Source organism: Oryza glaberrima, chromosome 1, assembly GCF_000147395.1.
Source record: "Oryza glaberrima chromosome 1, OglaRS2, whole genome shotgun sequence".
Taxonomy (NCBI): Eukaryota; Viridiplantae; Streptophyta; class Magnoliopsida; order Poales; family Poaceae; genus Oryza; species Oryza glaberrima.
This window is the reverse complement of record NC_068326.1, coordinates 22,335,571-22,353,579: the sequence shown is the minus strand read 5'-3', so window position 1 is coordinate 22,353,579 and position 18,009 is coordinate 22,335,571. Positions and strand designations below refer to the sequence as shown.

The 18,009-nt window shown below is 37.2% G+C and overlaps 1 protein-coding gene across 2 annotated transcripts; it reads left to right on the top strand.

Annotated features, from left to right (window-relative positions):
* Positions 1-1,031: 1,031 nt before the first annotated feature.
* LOC127775582 (N-terminal acetyltransferase A complex auxiliary subunit NAA15) lies at positions 1,032-12,817 on the top strand. 2 transcript variants are annotated; one of them, XM_052301852.1, is made up of 26 exons: positions 1,032-1,197; positions 2,173-2,251; positions 2,350-2,432; positions 2,523-2,672; positions 3,069-3,184; positions 3,623-3,728; positions 4,190-4,261; positions 4,345-4,460; positions 5,721-5,853; positions 6,070-6,147; positions 6,313-6,366; positions 6,452-6,522; positions 7,063-7,117; positions 7,237-7,332; positions 7,699-7,827; positions 7,994-8,076; positions 8,159-8,389; positions 8,478-8,610; positions 8,682-8,795; positions 8,942-9,073; positions 9,954-10,010; positions 10,754-10,851; positions 10,919-10,977; positions 11,070-11,181; positions 11,270-11,364; positions 11,936-12,817. In XM_052301852.1, exons 1-26 carry the CDS (start codon positions 1,147-1,149, stop codon positions 12,154-12,156), a joined length of 2,724 nt encoding a protein of 907 aa, XP_052157812.1. In that variant the 5' UTR covers positions 1,032-1,146; the 3' UTR covers positions 12,157-12,817. The 2 variants fall into 2 exon arrangements, with proteins under 2 accessions (XP_052157812.1, XP_052157804.1); XM_052301844.1 differs by having other exon boundaries at positions 11,264-11,364.
* The last annotated feature ends 5,192 nt before the right edge of the window (positions 12,818-18,009 follow it).

Sequence of the window (18,009 nt, the reverse complement as noted above, 5' to 3'; positions counted from 1 at the left end):
GCTTCATTAACAAAATGGTGGCAAAACTGCAAAACATTAAAATGTGAGAGCAAAATAGCAAACTATGGCAGTTCGTACATATAAACCAACCGTCCAAATCTAGGACAAAACTTTGCTTCATTAACAAAATAGGGGCAAAACTGCAAAACATTAAAATGTGAGAGCAAAATAGTAATTGAAATTGATAGTGGGGGCATGAACACAATTATCCCTTAAAGTTATACTCCTACTTTCTTCATCCCAAAATAACTCGACAAGCCCCATCATAGGTTGAGCTGTTTTGGGACGGAGGGAATAATGAACTTAAAAAACATAACAACATCTACAATATCATATTAATTTCATTAAATCCACCATTAAATATTTTTATATTATATCTTTTGTGTTTAAATATTACTATATTTTTCTATAACTTCAATTGAACTTAAAAACTTCAAATTATAATAAAACTAAAATATCTTATATTCTTAGTTACTCCCTTCGTTTCATTTTAAGCGCAACCATAAGTTTTTATGTCCAACTTTGATCATCCATTTAAAAATAATATAAATCACACATAAGGTAATATTTATGTTTTATTAAAAAAAAATTAAAAACATAAATCACACATAAGGTAATATTTATGTTTTATTAAAAAAAAATTAAAAACATAAATCACACATAAGGTAATATTTATGTTTTATTATATAATAACAACAGAAATACTAATCTATTTTTTTAAATAAGATGGACATCAATATTGCATACGTAAACTTATGGATGGGCTTAAAATGAGACGGAGGGAGTAGTTTATTTACTCGTTAGTACATATATAACAAATTAGAAACTGGAGGGAGGAGTAAAATTGGAGGCATTATTAATTTCTTATTAAAGGCATGTTAACCAACCGAGGAAAAGAGAAAATCCATCTGCGATTCTGTGTTCCTAGCGACAGAAGGGGCCGGGCGGGTAGGGTTCCTTGCGACGGAAGCGGCCACGCACAGGCGCCTGCTCCGCTCGCCCAACCATTACACAACACCACGCACGCCCACCACCGCTAGACAGACAGTCCACCCTCCGCTCCGCCTCGCGCCTCCAAAAACCCTTCCCATCCTCCTCCTCCTCCCCCTAGGGTTCCCGTCGCCGCCCCGCGCCGCCGCGGCCGCCATGGGCTCCTCGCTCCCGGCCAAGGAGGCCAACCTCTTCAAAGTCATCGTCGTAAGCATCCCCCGCCGCCGCTCCTCCTCCTCCTCCTCTTCCTCCCCTCGCGCCTCTCCTCTCCTCTCGTCTCGAATCGATCCGTTCCCCTCCCCCGTTGCGGCGCTCCGCCCGATTCGGCTTTCTGGACATGGGCGGGCTGGCGATTGGGAGGTGCGCCGCCCTGCGGTGGGGGGTTCCACTGCCTGGTGACTCCCCCAGGATCGGTGTGGTTTTGTGCTGTCACGACTGTGAAGCTTTGCTTTGGTTCGGCGATGGTGTGAGATTGGTATTTTGGTGGTAAGCCTGGAGCCACGGGAGCAGTGGTTTTTTTTACCCGTGGTGTGGAAAGTGCTTGAGTTGGGCCGTTAGCTTAGCTTCGCTGTGCTTGCTCGAGTCTGGTGAAGTTGCTGGTGCTAAAACCCGATGATTGGGATTTGGAGTTCTATCGGAGTAATTGTAGCTGAGGGATTTCTGTTTCATGTTGCATCTAATGCGATGTCAGGTCCTTTTGTTAAGTATCATCTACCATGCTATGGAGTGCACTATTGACTCTGCATTATATTGCTGGGCTGGGATGTGGAGATTGACTTGATGTGGCTATTGGGACTTAAAATCTCAATATTGGCCACTAGTATAGTATGGTAATACACAGACTGAATGCAGTTTGTTCTAGTGTATGTGGTTGGAGCTTTTGTGATAGTATGACTAAGATGCATGTATGGTCTCTGACATTTTATAGGAGCCTGGAACTATCCTTCATCACTTTGCAGATTTGAGATTGTTTTTGGATGATTGTTTGCATTTATCAATATGCAGTCTTGAACATTCACATTAGTCTCAACTCTCGTGATGTCCTGCACTTACATTTGATGCTCGTGAAAGATTGGTTCATCATATGCTCTGTTTAATAACAGTGTGTATTTGTGTCATTCTGTTAAATTGGTTATCATTTCACGTGCTGCATTCATGATGTTTTCATGTTTGCACATACAGAAATCCTATGAGACAAAGCAATATAAGAAGGGCCTGAAGGCAGCAGATTCCATTTTAAAGAAGTTCCCTGAGCATGGCGGTATGCAGAAAGATATATTTAAGTTCCTTTCGTGTTACTTTACTTCCTGCAATATATATGTTAGTCACATTCACACATTGTGTCTTATTCCCCTGTAGAAACCTTATCAATGAAAGGTTTGACGCTAAATTGCATGGATCGGAAATCTGAAGCATATGAACTTGTTCGCCGTGGATTGAAGGTATGTATGAGTGATACGGTTTTGAGTATTTTTTTGTCTAAATCTTACAATTGTACGAGAAATGGAACTGATTTTACTTGATATATGCAGAATGATCTGAAGAGTCATGTGTGCTGGCATGTCTATGGCTTGCTTTATCGATCAGACAGAGAATACAGAGAAGCCATAAAATGTTACAGAAATGCTCTGAGGATTGATCCAGATAACATAGAAATTCTACGTGACCTGTCACTTCTCCAGGTTGGTGGGACATGAATATTATTTTCCCCTGTCCTATCTTTAAGCTAGTTTTTATTTTTAAAACATTGACCTCCACACAGACTTGTCCAACCTAATACGTTGCTGTGTTTAATCTTACCTATTGCTCACGTAATTTTTCCTGTATTTTTTTATTCATGCTTTGGTCCATAAGTGTTTGCCCTTATTTGGATTTCAAGTAGTTGCACTTGGCTGAATTTCAAGCACCTATTTGGATTTTAAACATTTGATATTGCAAGAGTTTTACTATCAGAAGATTGAACATCGAGGAACATAACCAATTATTGTTCTTTTTTGTTACTAGCATCATTTTCCAGTGTGCTACAAGCAGAAAGTGTTTTGTTTATTCTAATAAATGATTCTATCTTTATTCCACAGGCACAAATGAGGGACTTGTCTGGCTTTGTTGAGACTAGGCAACAACTTTTAACACTGAAGCCAAATCACCGCATGAACTGGATTGGTTTTGCTGTAGCTCACCATTTAAGTTCCAAGTATGCTAACTTATTTTCTGTTAGATATTGTCATTAAAATATATTTTTTGAGTACTTGACTTGCTCAGACTATCTTATCAAATCTGAGGCCTGTCATGAGACACAACATGTCCACAGTGAACAACGGTGTTGCAGTACTGACTACTGACTACTTAGTGTCAAATATGGGCTGATCTATGATTTCAGTGTTGCACTGGCTATTAAACTGACTTTGCAATATTATGGTGGAACTTCTTTGCACAACTGTCGTATGCCTTTGGCATATCGGTGTTAGTTTCTATTTGTATTTTATTTCTTATGTATTACATGCAGGGTTAACTTGTCTGTTTATTCATTACCTGCTTGGTACCGCACTTGTGGGATTAAAATAGTCATTTATAGTATAAAAACAATTCCATTTAATGTATTTGTCATTTTGTTTCCATCACATATTTGTAGTTCTTCCAAGGCAATAGAAGTATTGGAGGCATATGAGGGGACACTGGAAGATGATTATCCCCCAGAGAATGAGCGATATGAACACAGTGAAATGCTTCTGTATAAGGTGCCTGTCAAAATTCTCTTGTATTTCTGGGATATGATTGCGGTAGCAATGCTGTACTTATACACATTCACACTTTCATGAACAACGAATTATCAGGACATATATGATATCTGTCTGGATTATATGCGTTGGTCATACTGTAATTTGTGTAGCGTTGTATTTTGTATTTTGATGCTGGTTTTGCAGAATGCTGTCTGTAAATACGAAGTGTTCGAATGATGATTTATATTCACTCTCTGGTTCATATTAGTTGAAAACTTGCTGCCGGCCATCTCTTCTTCAAACAATCTAACTTTCTGAATGAAATTGATTCTTTACTTATGTTCTGATTTTATGCCATCACTTTTATTTATGTATTAAGTTCTTTTCATGCTCTGGAAACTAGAAAGTGGAAAGAATTTGCGTTATTTTAATACTCACTTCATCTTTACTTGTTATGTAATGTTATTGCTGTTCCACAGATTTCATTGTTCGAGGAATGTGGGATGCTGGACAGAGCTCTTGAGGAGATGCAGAAGAAGGAGAGCAAAATTGTAAGTCTTATCTTTCTCAATCATGTAAAGAGGAAAAATATTACTCAGAAAGATGGGGGCACATAATTATTTTTTTCTTCTAGGTTGACAAGCTATCGTTCAAAGAACAAATGGCCTGCATTTTGTTGAAACTTGGCCGCTTTGAGGAGGCTGAGAAAACATATAGGTCCCTGCTTTTCATGAATCCTGATAACTACAAGTGAGGCACCTGTGCTGCTTTTTTTTTTCCTCACTTAAATTTCTTAGCGTCTTCTGGTAAACTCTGAAAATAGTGTGTATGGGTTTTGAATTTCAACATGGACTTATTCTAATATGCTGTTTACATTCCATTTTTATTCCAATTAATACCTTATTTTTAGATTATTGTTATTTTTAAATCTTTAATTTTGTAATTATGCATGCTTTAGGATCTTCTGTAAAATACTCTCTCCCAGTTTATGAGTTATATGATAATCTAGCTCTATTTTATAAATAAGTGTTGGTCAATTTGGCTAATTCAACCAATTTTATCAGTACTTGCATTTGGTAGTTAATCGTGACAACAATCTGGTCTGCAACCACATGAACTATACATGAGGCAGAAATCATATGTTATCATGACTGATTCTGACCCTTCAGTCCTTAACGTATTTAATGTTCATGTTGCAAAACTTTGCATGGAATTGATTTAAGTTATTTCTTGTGTTTGTGCTCTCTTTGCTTGATATATGTATATCACATGCTCTTCATAGGAGGACAGGGGAGCTATACCATTTATATTTCTGTAACATGATGGTGCAAATTTAGCCTGTGGGAGGGTTCTTAGTTCTAGTTGGTACGTGGTGGGTGGTGGGTTTAAACCCAATAGTCCCATATAAACAATGGGAAAATCATGCTTACCAACTTGGCTTGCCCTTTTAAGATAAGTGAGGATGAGAGCCTCTGGTTTTGCAGAATTTACCTGGTATGCAACATGGTATGAGAAATGTGGCCCGATATGAACCAATTTTCTGTCTGCTAAGACTTGTACAATGGAAGAAGTGGCAAAGAAGGGAGGTGCTTAGTATACCATGTCAGCAAAGCATCCATCTAAGAGTCCAAACTTTCAGTGCAAGTACCTTACAGGTGCTTATATGGTTTCGCAAACTCAAGGTCACAACAATAGGCATCCATGTGCCTGCTCTTATTGGTTGGCTTAGTCCCACTAGATAGTTGCATATAAAACTTGCGGAACCATCCATGCCAACTGGGCTCATCCTTTAGGTGGAGTGACGCTGTAAGGCTAAGTGTTAGGATAAGTTTGATGCATCTTTGGTGCTACAATCTTCCTCTATGACTTAATATCAACTCAATTTTGGAATTCCCTTGTATTCAGGGGAAATATTATAGATACTTGCGTCTATAGCACTCTTCTGACTTACATTGTACCCCTTCTTGTTAATACTCTAGGGATTAATTTATTTTCACTGGTTTTAATCAGGTATTTCATAGCTGTTCAAAAGTGCCTTGGTCTATACTCAGAGAATGGTCAGTATTCCACTGATGATGTTGACCGATTATGCGAATTGTATAGCTCACTTAAAGAAGAATATGGTTGGTCATCTGCTGTTAAGGTAAACCACCTCAAATTGTTTTTATTTTTTCTTTGTTCCTTGATGTTAAATTGTTGAGCTCTCCGGACACACGTCAGTATCTTGATATTGGTAGTATTTATTTGTTTTATATTGCAACACTAATTTGCTGAATTCCAAGTTGTCTATCCATATATATGGTAAGTGGGGCATGCACTGTAGAAGCTGTGAATCTAAAATTGTCTCTAATTGCAACAGCGCATACCCCTTGATTTCCTGGAAGGAGAGAAATTTCAGGAGGCAGCAGATAATTATGTCAGACCCCTATTAACCAAGGTAAATTTAGCAACTTTTAGGAAATACTTTTAGTTTCTAAAAGGTGTCTCGTTTATGGTAATCATTTGTTTCTCTTTACTGTACAGCCTTATATCCTTTTACAATTTGCCAGGCAGCATACTGTTTCTCTTTGTTGCAATTGATTAACATGTCTCATATTTTTAGGGAGTACCATCACTATTTTCTGATCTTAGCCCATTGTACGAGCAACCTGGCAAGGTAATAGCAGTTATGCTACTCAAAATCATTTTTTGTGCTTATTTTTCTCTGTTCGTAGTGTGACAGTTATGAATCCTGTTGACAGGCAAACATATTGGAGGAATTGTTTCTTAAGCTAGAACGTTCAATTAGGACTTCAGGATGCTTCCCAGGAAGGTATGCCTGGCCGTCATTCCATATGCACCATCCATCCTTACTGTTGTTTTTGCTTGTTCAAACTGTAATTTTGATTAATTCTGGCATCTTTTTGGGCAAAAACTGTGTGTTGAACCAGATTCCCTGACTGTTTTGACAATAAATGTAAATTTTTATTTTGAAGAAGTTTAGAATGCATTGCACTTCTACTACCCTGTCTGTTTTTGTAACTTTCCAATTCAACGTGTGTGAAATACTTTTAGCCATAATATTCTTGAAGATAATAATATGGATTTATTAGCAGAGTATTTCTAATGTATGAAAAGATTATTGTTGAAATTCCTGTGTAAGCGATTTCCTATCCAAAGGTGTCATGTGTAAACATGCCAAACTGTAAAATAATGATTTGATTAGTCATAGCTATGTTTTTAGTAATAGAGTTATTAGTATTAGCTGTTTCTTTATCTTGTAATTAGCCTAGTAATTTTGCATGAAACTTACTGTACTCCTTTCAATCTGCAAATGTTGGTATGGAGTTGATCGAATTGTTTCTTCATGCAGTTCGCATACGGAACCTCCATCCACACTCCTGTGGACTCTGTTTTTGATCTCTCAGGTTAGCATTGAGCACTTCGTGTTTCCTTGCAAGCTAAAATTTTAGAATTCCTTAATTGCTTTTATTTTTTATCTTTTGAATTCACATGGTCAATTTTTTTCACATGTTGAATGATGCAGCACTATGACAGAAGAGGCCAGTATGATATTGCTCTAGATAAAATTGATGAGGCTATTTCACACACGCCAACTGTAATTGATTTATACTCAATAAAGGTTTCTCCCTATTCCTTCTTCACACCCTCCTGCATCACACTACCTGAGTTTCCCCTTATATATGTTTGTATTGGCAGTTTGTCTAACATATTGTTGTCTTTGTATTTTCTTTGCGGTTGCATGAAGCCATAATAATCTTAATTTCAATTCTATGGTTTCATTACCATGATGTTACTCATAGCATCTCTTTCCTCTTCATTTCCATCCATATACTTTTGTTTTACCTTATCTAAATGTACTTACTAGCTTCAGGATGGTTTATTAATTGTTGTTTTATTTCATTTCACATTATGTTAATTTATGCTATACTATTATCCATACAATTTTATCTTAATTCAATTGCTATTGTGCATGCTGTTACTTTAGGGGAAGATATTGCAGCATGCTGGCAATTTCTCAGCGGCTGCAGCATTGGCGGATGAAGCTAGGTCAATGGATCTCGCTGATCGTTATTTAAACAGCGAGTGTGTTATGCAGATGCTCCAAGCTGACCAGGTACAATAATAATTGATTATATGCGTATCAGAACTTTCTTCTGTTACAGTCTCACTAGCCTTTCTGAAAAAAAAAGAAACCCTTTTCTACTGCAGTGTGCTCCAAGCTGTCCTCTGTTATTTGGTTATAGTATATATTTCAACTGCTTATTTTGTAATTTGTGAAGGTTGGTCTAGCTGAAAAGACAGCTGTTTTGTTTACTAAGGACGGCGATCAGCACAATAATCTCCATGACATGCAGTGCATGTGGTATTTGCTCTCATCCTAGTATCCCCCCTCCTCTCTATCCTCCCCTGTCTGATCTTATTTCTTGATCTTTATATCCTTGAAGGTATGAGCTTGCTTCTGGTGAGAGTTACTATCGTCAAGGTGATCTCGGCAGGGCTCTCAAAAATTTCTTGGCTGTTGAGAAGCATTATGCTGACATGACTGAAGATCAATTTGACTTCCATTCGTATTGCTTACGGAAAATGACACTAAGGGCATATGTTTCTATGCTGAAGTTTCAAGATCGCTTGCATGCTCATGAATATTTCCACAAGGCTGCAGCAGGAGCTATCAGGTAGGAGATGCCACTGAACTTTTTTCCTTTTAGTAGTTTTATGTACTTCATTTGGCAGTCTGATAAAACTGAGCTGCATATATTGTAGGTGGTATATGAAATTGCATGATTCACCATCAAAATCATCCACTGAGGAGAATGATGAAATGTCGAAATTGCCACCTGCTCAGAGGAAGAAACTGAGACAAAAACAGAAAAAGGCAGAAGCTCGTGCCAAAAGGGTAAACCTTGAAAGCTCAGTATTGAGTCAATAGCTGTTACATATTTTGATTCTTCCCACAAATTTTTGCAGGAGGCTGAAGAGAAACAGGAGGATGAGACAACTTCATCTCACACTTCAAAATCTGGGAAGAAACAAAACGCAAGACCAGTTGATTTGGATCCACATGGTGAAAAGTTAGTGCAGGTATTCATCACTCATGCTTTTGCTTAGTCACTTTATCACTGTGCTTTTTTTGTTCTTCGTTTAATCCATGCCTGCATAATGCAAGCTAGAGTCTTGAAGATGGATCTGCTATTCTTATTTTCGTAATTTATGTACCTCTTTTGCAGATTGAAAACCCACTTGCTGAAGGAACAAAGTATTTGAAGCTTCTGCAGAATAACTCATCAGACTCGTTGGAAACTCATACACTTTCATTTGAACTCAACATGAGAAAACAAAAGATTTTACTTGCTTTTCAGGTATTTAGTTTCTTTCCTATTGCGTAAATGTGGCCATTACAAAATATCTAATTATTTCGGAATATCTGGAGCTTCGGTTTTGCGGTTTTGCCCTTCTCCTTGCTGATGGCAAGCTTATCCAGTTAGCATACGCTTTTCTGATTGTAACTATGGAAGCCTCTTTGCTTAGCTAAATCTTTGATGCTCATAAAACTGTGTCCTTGACAAAAAATATATACTGAGATGTGAATTCTCCTCTGTGGAATATCTGGACTCCCACAACTAATAGTTGAAGTATATTTACATTTTATGCTTATGAAATATCAGAATTGCCTAATGAACTTATTGTTCATCCTGGCAATGCTATTTCAACTAAATACGCCTTAACTATAGCAGCGTGTATATTAATAAACTATGCAAGAAATGATTTGATTTTTGAAGCAAAAATTACATCATATTTACTTTGTCTGTCATGGTAAAATGAAATGTATATGGCATTGATTTGAAACCACTGGACATTAATTTGGGCAGGATGCTTGAAAAATGGAACACAGTGAGTTCTGTGCTGCAAATGCTTTAACACACTACTTTTCTTTTGCAATTAACTGTTGTTTCAGCCATAGAGTATCTTTAATACACACCTTTTCGCATTCAACCCTTACGATAACATTGTAATACTTTTCAAAAAAAAAATTATTGATACAAAGAGTGATACATCTATTGTTCAACTGTGCCAACTTAAGACTTTCATGTAGCAACCTACATAGTTGGTCGAAGCTTTAATTATTTTAACAGTATTTGGCACAAGTAAGGCAGTATTAATGAACAATGAATAGCTATATTATCTTAAATGGACATTTCTTTGTCATATATTTATGTTTTTATCTTTCTTTGATTCCAGGCAGTCAAGCAGCTCATTAAGTTGGATGAAAATAGCCCTGACAGTCATCGTTGTTTGGTGAGTATAAAAAATATGGTTTTCACTTAAGCTATTCATTTGTATATTCTGTCAGTCGTGATAAAATTTGTTCGACCTGTAAATTATGTACTGTACCTACTAGTTAGATTTCAGAGTGATTTTTCCTTTGCAAGTCTATTTATGGGCCTGAGATCAATGCCTTGAGTGACATCTTTGGTCCACAGAAAAATATGATCCAATTTTACATTTGCTTGGCAAGATATTTTCTTTACTGGAAATGTGGAATGCGCATTTCTTATTCATGTTGCTATATGTACTGTCATTGACTGTAGACCTTGGGCGCATTTCAATTAGCATACCTTCTGCTCATGTTTATGTTGGTTCAGGTGGAAGTTGACAAGCAAAATTCACTGTCCATTATGTGCTAGTAACACCCAGTTAGGAACTAATACAACATTGCAAAGTTGAGAAATTCATAAGTTCTTAGTTTCATATAAGATCAGGGTCACATATCTTTGATTCAAAGCTCAAAAGTATTTTGTTTGGGAGTTGAATGTCAACATCCTACCTTGACAACCTTTGTGTGCTCCTAGTTTGTCATTCTTAGGGTGCTTAGGGTATACTATTTGACAGTTAGTCAAATCGGAATAGAAGAATTTGGCATGGAGTGCATACATTTATTCAGTTTTCCTTGCTTTTTTAATATTTTAAAAACGATTTCAATTATATCCATTCAACTTGGTTGTTTATAATTTATTACTGCTTGATGTTGGATTTTGTAGATAAGGTTTTTCCACAAGATAAACAATCTTCCCTCTCCAGGGACAGATTCTGAAAAGCTAATTTGGAATGTTTTGGAAGCTGAGCGTCCAGATTTAAGGTTAAGCTGGTTTTTGCATTGCCAATATGCACTTCTTTCGGTTTATTTGACTTGCAAGTTATTGCAGGCAGTTGCATGGGAAGTCTCTTGTTGAAGTAAATAGAAGTTTCCTTGAAAAGCACAGTGGTATACCTTTATTATTATTTTTATGCTTTGTTGAAGTAAAGCAAATACAAGCACAGAGGTCTTACTTTATCAACAATTATGTGTTTTGCTAGCTTCTTTGACGCACAGAGCAGCAGCAGCTGAAATGATGTACCTCTTGGAACCAGATAAGAAGCTTGAGGCAATCAAATTAATTGAAGATTCAGTAAACAGCACAGCATCAGGGTAAAGATGTTACAAACAAAAGAGCACCTATGATTCTATCTGCCTGCTTACATAGTTTTAACAATACTTGGACTTTATGCAGAAACAGTGTGCTTGGTCCTGTGAATGAATGGAAAATTCAAGACTGTATTGATGTTCACAAATTGCTGGAGACAATCTTTGGTGACCAGGATGTGGCAAACAGTAAGTTCCAATGTTGACATACCCAAATTATTTCACCTTGTATTAGTGCTCGCTGGCATTAATCTGCTACTTCTGTCATTGCATATCACTGGGTGCGACGTTCTGTTACCACTTATTACATACTTCTTTTGATGGCATGGCTCAGAGTCAGAATTTCGTGTGATGCCATCATCATTTTATTGAAACTAGTAATATGCTGGGCTGCATGGGTCCATCGATGGGGGTGAACTTTTTTTTTTTTTTTTTTTGGGGGGGGGGGGGGTGAGTTGATCATAAAGCACTGGATTCACCCTTTTTTTAATTAACCAACCACCTTTTTTTTTGTGGCGGTGATTGAGCGCTGCGCGCGAAGTGGGGGCTGGACGGATGACTCTGATTTAAGTAGTAGAGATGCCTATTTGTATCATGATAATACCAATGGACATTTTAGTTGTTAAACTGCTACAGCACAATACATATTTTGATGTGATATTTTCCTGACGTTACACAAACTCATACCATACCAATTGATTATGTTACTGAAACGTCTCTAGTGATGCAGTTATCAGGATTAACCCTACTATCTCTACAGGTTGGAAGGCACGATGCGCTGAATATTTCCCATACTCAACCTACTTTGAAGGCATTAAGAGTGCTAGTGCTGCCTATTGTTCTGTTGCCAATAGTCTTGAGGATTCATCAGAAAATGGAATTGTAGCAAATGCGCAAATGAAATCAGCAGACGGAGAAACATGCACTTTGAATGGAACTGTGCATATTGTGGATGAACTGAGCAATCTAAGCATTAGGTAATGCGCCATAAGCAGGGTACCTGGTTACAGCTGGAACAGAACACATTTTAGAGCCAGTGCTTAATTAACCAAGAGTGCACACAGAAGACGAGAGATCTAGAGGCGAAGTGCTAGACTGCAAAGAGGAACTTCTTGATGATTTTCATTTGGAATATATTATTGATTGGGAGCTGAGATCTCTTCGGTCTCTGGTGATTTTCTGAGTTCCAGCTTGTACCTTTCGTTGTCATCTTGTAGATGGTGAAAGGATAACCTTTCATCTCCAGTTCCCATGAGGCTTTGCCGGGGTTTGCTGCCTGGCTACATCAGGGCGTGACATTCTTTTGAAGCAGCGGACCCTGAATTTGTTGCACGGTTGGTTTTTTCAGTCGCTCTCCTTGGACTGCAAAAATTTTGGCATAAAACAGGTATAATCTCAAAAACTTTTTTTTTTGTGATATCATGAATATGTTCTTTGCAATAGTTGGATGTACTTGGGGTTGCCCTACCCCTCATTTTGCAACTTTTGATCCTTGGCGCTGTAAAATAGTTAACTCGTGTGGGACATTGATATTGTATTCCCCTTGTCCTGACAAATAATGGCCATTGTTAACCATGTGTGTTTCGTGTGTGCAATACGTTGGGTATGCAACAATCAATCAGTCGAGCTGTTTTGTGGATGTTATCGTGGATTCTGGAATGCTAATTTGGTTTTTACATGGGCAATACGATTATATCATATTCTGATTGGTTGAGATAGGCTGATAAGCTGCGGAAAACTTTTATATCTGTGCTTTTTGTGTTTAGAAAGTAATGCCTGAAAATAGATTATTGATGAAATCCACCTGAAATCAACTCTGAAATTAAGTTGAAGTTTTAATTTGGGATGATAAGAGGCAAATTTACATGGTCCACGGACCCAACAGACCTTTGGGTCCACATGTGAGTTTGCAGTACCGAATCTGGATTGGAAAATTACACCCATAAATATAGCAGCTGGTCTATTCTACTCCCTATGGTCTGTACAGGTTCATTGTACTAGGATGTATCGCATCCACCTTTGTCCCATAATAGGATGTGCCACATCTATCCAAAATCCCTTATATTATGGAATGGATGGAGTACTAATTAGACAATGCTCCTCCTCCCCATCCCCATGTGCGTGTTATTTAAAATCATTGTGATACGTAAGTACATAACTAGTTAACCTTTGACGTCATGATTGTACGGTCTCCCTCCATCTTAAAATATAAGAAAATTTGGATGGATGAGATACATCATAGTATTATGAATTTAAAACACCTAAAATCAGTTATGTTTTTTTGAGACGGGGGAATATATGAACAACCTGATCGATGAACAATCTAATAAGCCAAAACGGCTTATTAGAAAATAAAAATGAATTTATAAGTAAAACTTTTATAAATGTGTTATTCGTGACTTAAAGCCAATGTTGTAAAAGAAACTACGTTGAAAATATCTCAAAATCAATCTCAAAATTAAGCTTGAAAATTTAAAATTTGGCTTTTTCTTTGACTGATTAGGCCATCCGATGGGAGCCACCATCCTCTATCGCGAGCCAGATCGATCGAGGAGAGCACCGGTGGTCGTGCTTGGTCGCGCATGAGAAACGTTACGCGTGAGATGATGTGCAGGCGGTATCCCACAAATGTCTCACACTTCCTCCTAACTTTGCTCGCGTGCTGCTGTTGCAGGCACACACGATCGAACTATCTGGATGACTGGATTGTACACACTTTACAGGCAGGGCCGCCATCCTATGAAATTTGAAGGCCTTGTGCAAAAATTCCTAACCGAATCATAAAAAAACCCATGAATATTAGAGAAGGATCTAATATCAAATAAATAGGAGGGTGAATTCTTCGAACCCAAGTCAGTTAGCCCACCATCTTGTAGAGCTAACCAGAAGAGCCCTGAGTGTTTTTGAGAATCAAATCCTAAACTTCAGTGAAATAAAACAACAGTAATTTATACAAGTTTATGATATATTCTTTAATCCGATTTGAAGATGATATGGCTTGAAAGGTGAAATATTAGAGATATAGCACATGTAGATAAAAGATGGAAAACGAAATTTAATTTAGTGAACTCATCCCTACAGCCACAAGCTACGGGTGCAAATCCCGCACGAAGTCTGCCGTGTGGGCGGGTGCTGTGTCGGGCCATCGATCAGGCACTGCAGCCAAGCCGCCGTCAGGCGTTAGGGACTCGGGGCCAAACGACCATCGCGTCGAAGGGCTGTGGCTATTTGGTCGATCAAAAATAGATCGACGAGAACGAAACAACTTTAGCCTAGGGGGCCTCATCTTCTTTTTTAAAGAAAAAGAAAGAAAGAACGAAACGACGCGCGCTGAACGCTTCCGCTCCTATTTTAGACCTCCTCCTTCGTCTTCTTCTATCTATTGGGCCTGCTAGCCAGCTAATTGAGTAGAGTCCTAAAGTGGAGGCCCCTTGGAATTTGGGGCCCTGAACAGGACGGCCCTGTTCACTGAAATTCCGCTGGACGTGATGTCGGGTAGCTGCTGGATCACCGGATGGTATAATACAAAATGGAATTGCAGAAAAACTTCCAGTTTTTTCTCCTTAAACTTTTAAATTTGTCTATTGGCCTGGAATTTAGGGGCCTATGCGATTGCATGGCCCGCACCCTTAGGGACAATCGGACAGACCTGGTCACATGAACTCACTGGACGTGACGCCAGTTAGCTGGAACGTCGGATGGTATGATATAAAACAGAATTGCAAAAAAAAAAAAAAACCTCCATTGTTTTTTTTCTGAATATTTATCTTTTGGTTCTTTTAGAAAGCTTATTTTATAAATATATATCTTAAAAATCTTATTCTAAAAATAAATCCTTTTAGCACCATCCCCTTCACTTAGTAAAGAGATCCTGATGCTGCCAATCCAACACAAAATCCCAATACAAAACTGGCCGGAGGCCAAGCATTGGGAGATCACAGAAGCAGCCGGGAGGGGGGAGGGGGGGGGGGGGGGGGGGGGGGGGGGGGGGCATCCAGGCCATCCTGCGTGTGCTCTTCCTACGAACGTGGCGTGCATGCGCGTGGTGTTTAGACACGCGCCAGTCGCTTATTAGCGTCCAGGATCGACGGCCCATCAACGGCCACCCATAGTTCTTGATTATGCTTTTATTCGGACCAAAAATATATAACTACCTTCGTTTTTAGGATGACGTTGTTAAATTTTTGTCATACGTTTTAATCATTCGTCTCATTCAAAAAATTTACGTAATTATAATTTATTTTATTATAAGTTGTTTTATTACTCAAAATACTTTAAATATAATTTATATCTTATATATTTGTATAAAAATTTTGAATAAGACAAATGATCAAATATGTATTTCAGAATAACGGTGTTTTTCATTAAAAAAACGGAGGGAGAATATATAACACCGTAGTCCATAGGATATCTTCAAATCTGGTAGTGAAATGCTAGCTATGTATAGCTTCCTGTACACATCATCGTATCATTTGCGATAAGTATAACTCACTAACTACGAGTGTAAAGCACTAAAAGCAGTCCTGAGAGTGAGGGCAAACCTTATGCAGCATTCGTTAAGAGGAGAAAGGGAGGAAAAATCTCTTGTGCTCACAAGTTTTAAATTGTTAAATGGTATTACTATTTTATAAAAGTTTCTACAAAATAGTTGCTTAAAAGTCATAAATATTCATCTTTTCAAATTTGAAAAAGAATAATGCTTAATTAATTTTATGCTTATGACTCATCTCGTTTTTTATATTTCTAATATTTTTTTTCCTCCTCTCAAACACACTTTAGTCATCAAAATAAGGAGAGCCATTCGATCTTTCTTTTTTCTTATTAAGGTCCATTAAGCCGGCCTTTTTTTTTTAAAAAAAAAGGTCCATTAAGCCAGTCTCAATGGCGTTTTCCTCTGTCTTAGACTGGCACGACAGGATGGCCCTCTCTCCCATTCTCCCATGCTTGTAAATTAATCTATTTGAAGATGTTAGAAAAACAACCCCCGAGGGCTTTAATTAAAATTGAACCGAATATGTTTCAGTATTATCCGGCATCGGATTCCATGTCGATTAGCTTGTGCAATATTTGTCGAGGCAGTGGGGATTTGATTATTCTAATCTAATACTCCCGGTTTATAACGGCCGTACGTGTTTTTGCTTTGCCTCTGTCGGCCCAGCTGTAGCATAGCAGTGGACCATGGGGTGCTGTTCTTGTCGAAGCTATATCAAGTCGTACTCACATTGTGTCACACGGCTTACAATTTTATCCACTAAATTAATTCTACTAGCTATGTTTCATATTTTATTTTTTAAGTCAAATTTGTTTGACCAGATTTGTAAAATAACATAGCAATAATTTTAATAGCAAACATACATACTATCAAAATATATTCGATATAATACTCCATCCATCTACTTTTGATAGTCATATTTATATTTCCAAATCTAAAAAATTTATTTTTCATAGGCATATTTTAATCCAATAACCTATCATCTTAATGAATTTCTCGGATTTAATACATGGCTGTCCATTCTTCCACACAAGATTGGCTACATGACCATCGAGAAATGTAAGTATTAATGAATCGCTTGTTTACGAGGAATGACTAGTAATATATTTAAATGGATGATAAGTAGAATTATTTATCCTTGGTCTGTGTGCCAAGATAAAATATAACTATCAAAAGTAGATGGGGTGAATAATATATTTAATTAAACTAATTTAGTGTTGTAGGAGTTGTTATATTTTTCTATAAACTTGATAGCTTGATGTTAAAGCGTCTTATAATATAAAATATAGTGAGTATTGATTTCATGCGAAGGTCCAAGCTAGACTATTGCAATTTGCAAGTAACATAATTAATTAAACTCGTCGTTTAATTAGCGTCTTATAATATAAAATATAGTGAGTATTGATTTCATGCGAAGGTCCAAGCTAGACTATTGCAATTTGCAAGTAACATAATTAATTAAACTCGTCGTTTAATTTGTGTTATGAATTAGCTAGGGACAATATACTACTAGTACAAACAACTTGTACAATTAAAGGAAAGTGAACTCTTCGTTTTCATTCATAAGCAGTAGTGGAGGGCTGGCGGCATTCAGTCGGTCGATCTTACAAACTAAACAGTGCTAAGTGTTTTGAGACGTTATATTTTAATTTCACGGGTTGTTACAAATCTCATTTTCAATCTACATATATATGTATATGCGAGTACAGACGCATACGGCGAAACCCATTGTGTCCAGAAGGAGAGACAACAACACTATGTTTAACACACTAGCTAGCTCTTCCATATTACTAGTACAAAGACAAATATACTATAGGTTATCTCTTTTATAAGTTATCTCCAGTATTTAGTTTTTGCATGTGTGCTACAGGTCATGGAAGGAAGAGCCAACAAGCCCATTAGCTCAAGACGAGCGGTGTTATCCACATAAACTGCATCTTCACTAAGAGACAGTTTCCTTCTCTATCTTTCCTCCACATTATCAAAACACATAAAGGAAATTCCTTATGTAATCCTGAAATACCCAATCTCTTATATATGGCTGCGAGTTTTGCTCATTCCCTTATATACCCTTTAATTTTCCTTTAATTTCCTTGTATATCCTTTTTGTTAGTTGACATTAAAAGACCATTTTACTCTTTTATATTAAGAAACATATAAACTTATGGAGTATATTGTTAGAGTGTAGAAATTTATTGTATGAAACTATTATATTTATGAGTTTGTTATGCTATAATTATTTATGATAATTTATTTTTAGATATGAAATAAAAAATAATATTTATTTATTAGTCATTAAAAATTATTATGTAGCATATAAATAAATTTGTCTTATAAAACAA

What these genes read in the sequence shown, in the direction of transcription:
- LOC127775582 (XM_052301844.1), top strand. Translation starts at nt 1,147, where the DNA reads ATGGGCTCCTCGCTCCCGGCCAAGGAGGCCAACCTCTTCAAAGTCATC. An exon ending in TTGATTTATACTCAATAAAG is followed by an intron (nt 7,333 to 7,698) that starts GTTTCTCCCTAT and finishes CTGTTACTTTAG; the next exon opens with GGGAAGATATTGCAGCATGC. An exon ending in AGATGCTCCAAGCTGACCAG is followed by an intron (nt 7,828 to 7,993) that starts GTACAATAATAA and finishes TAATTTGTGAAG; the next exon opens with GTTGGTCTAGCTGAAAAGAC.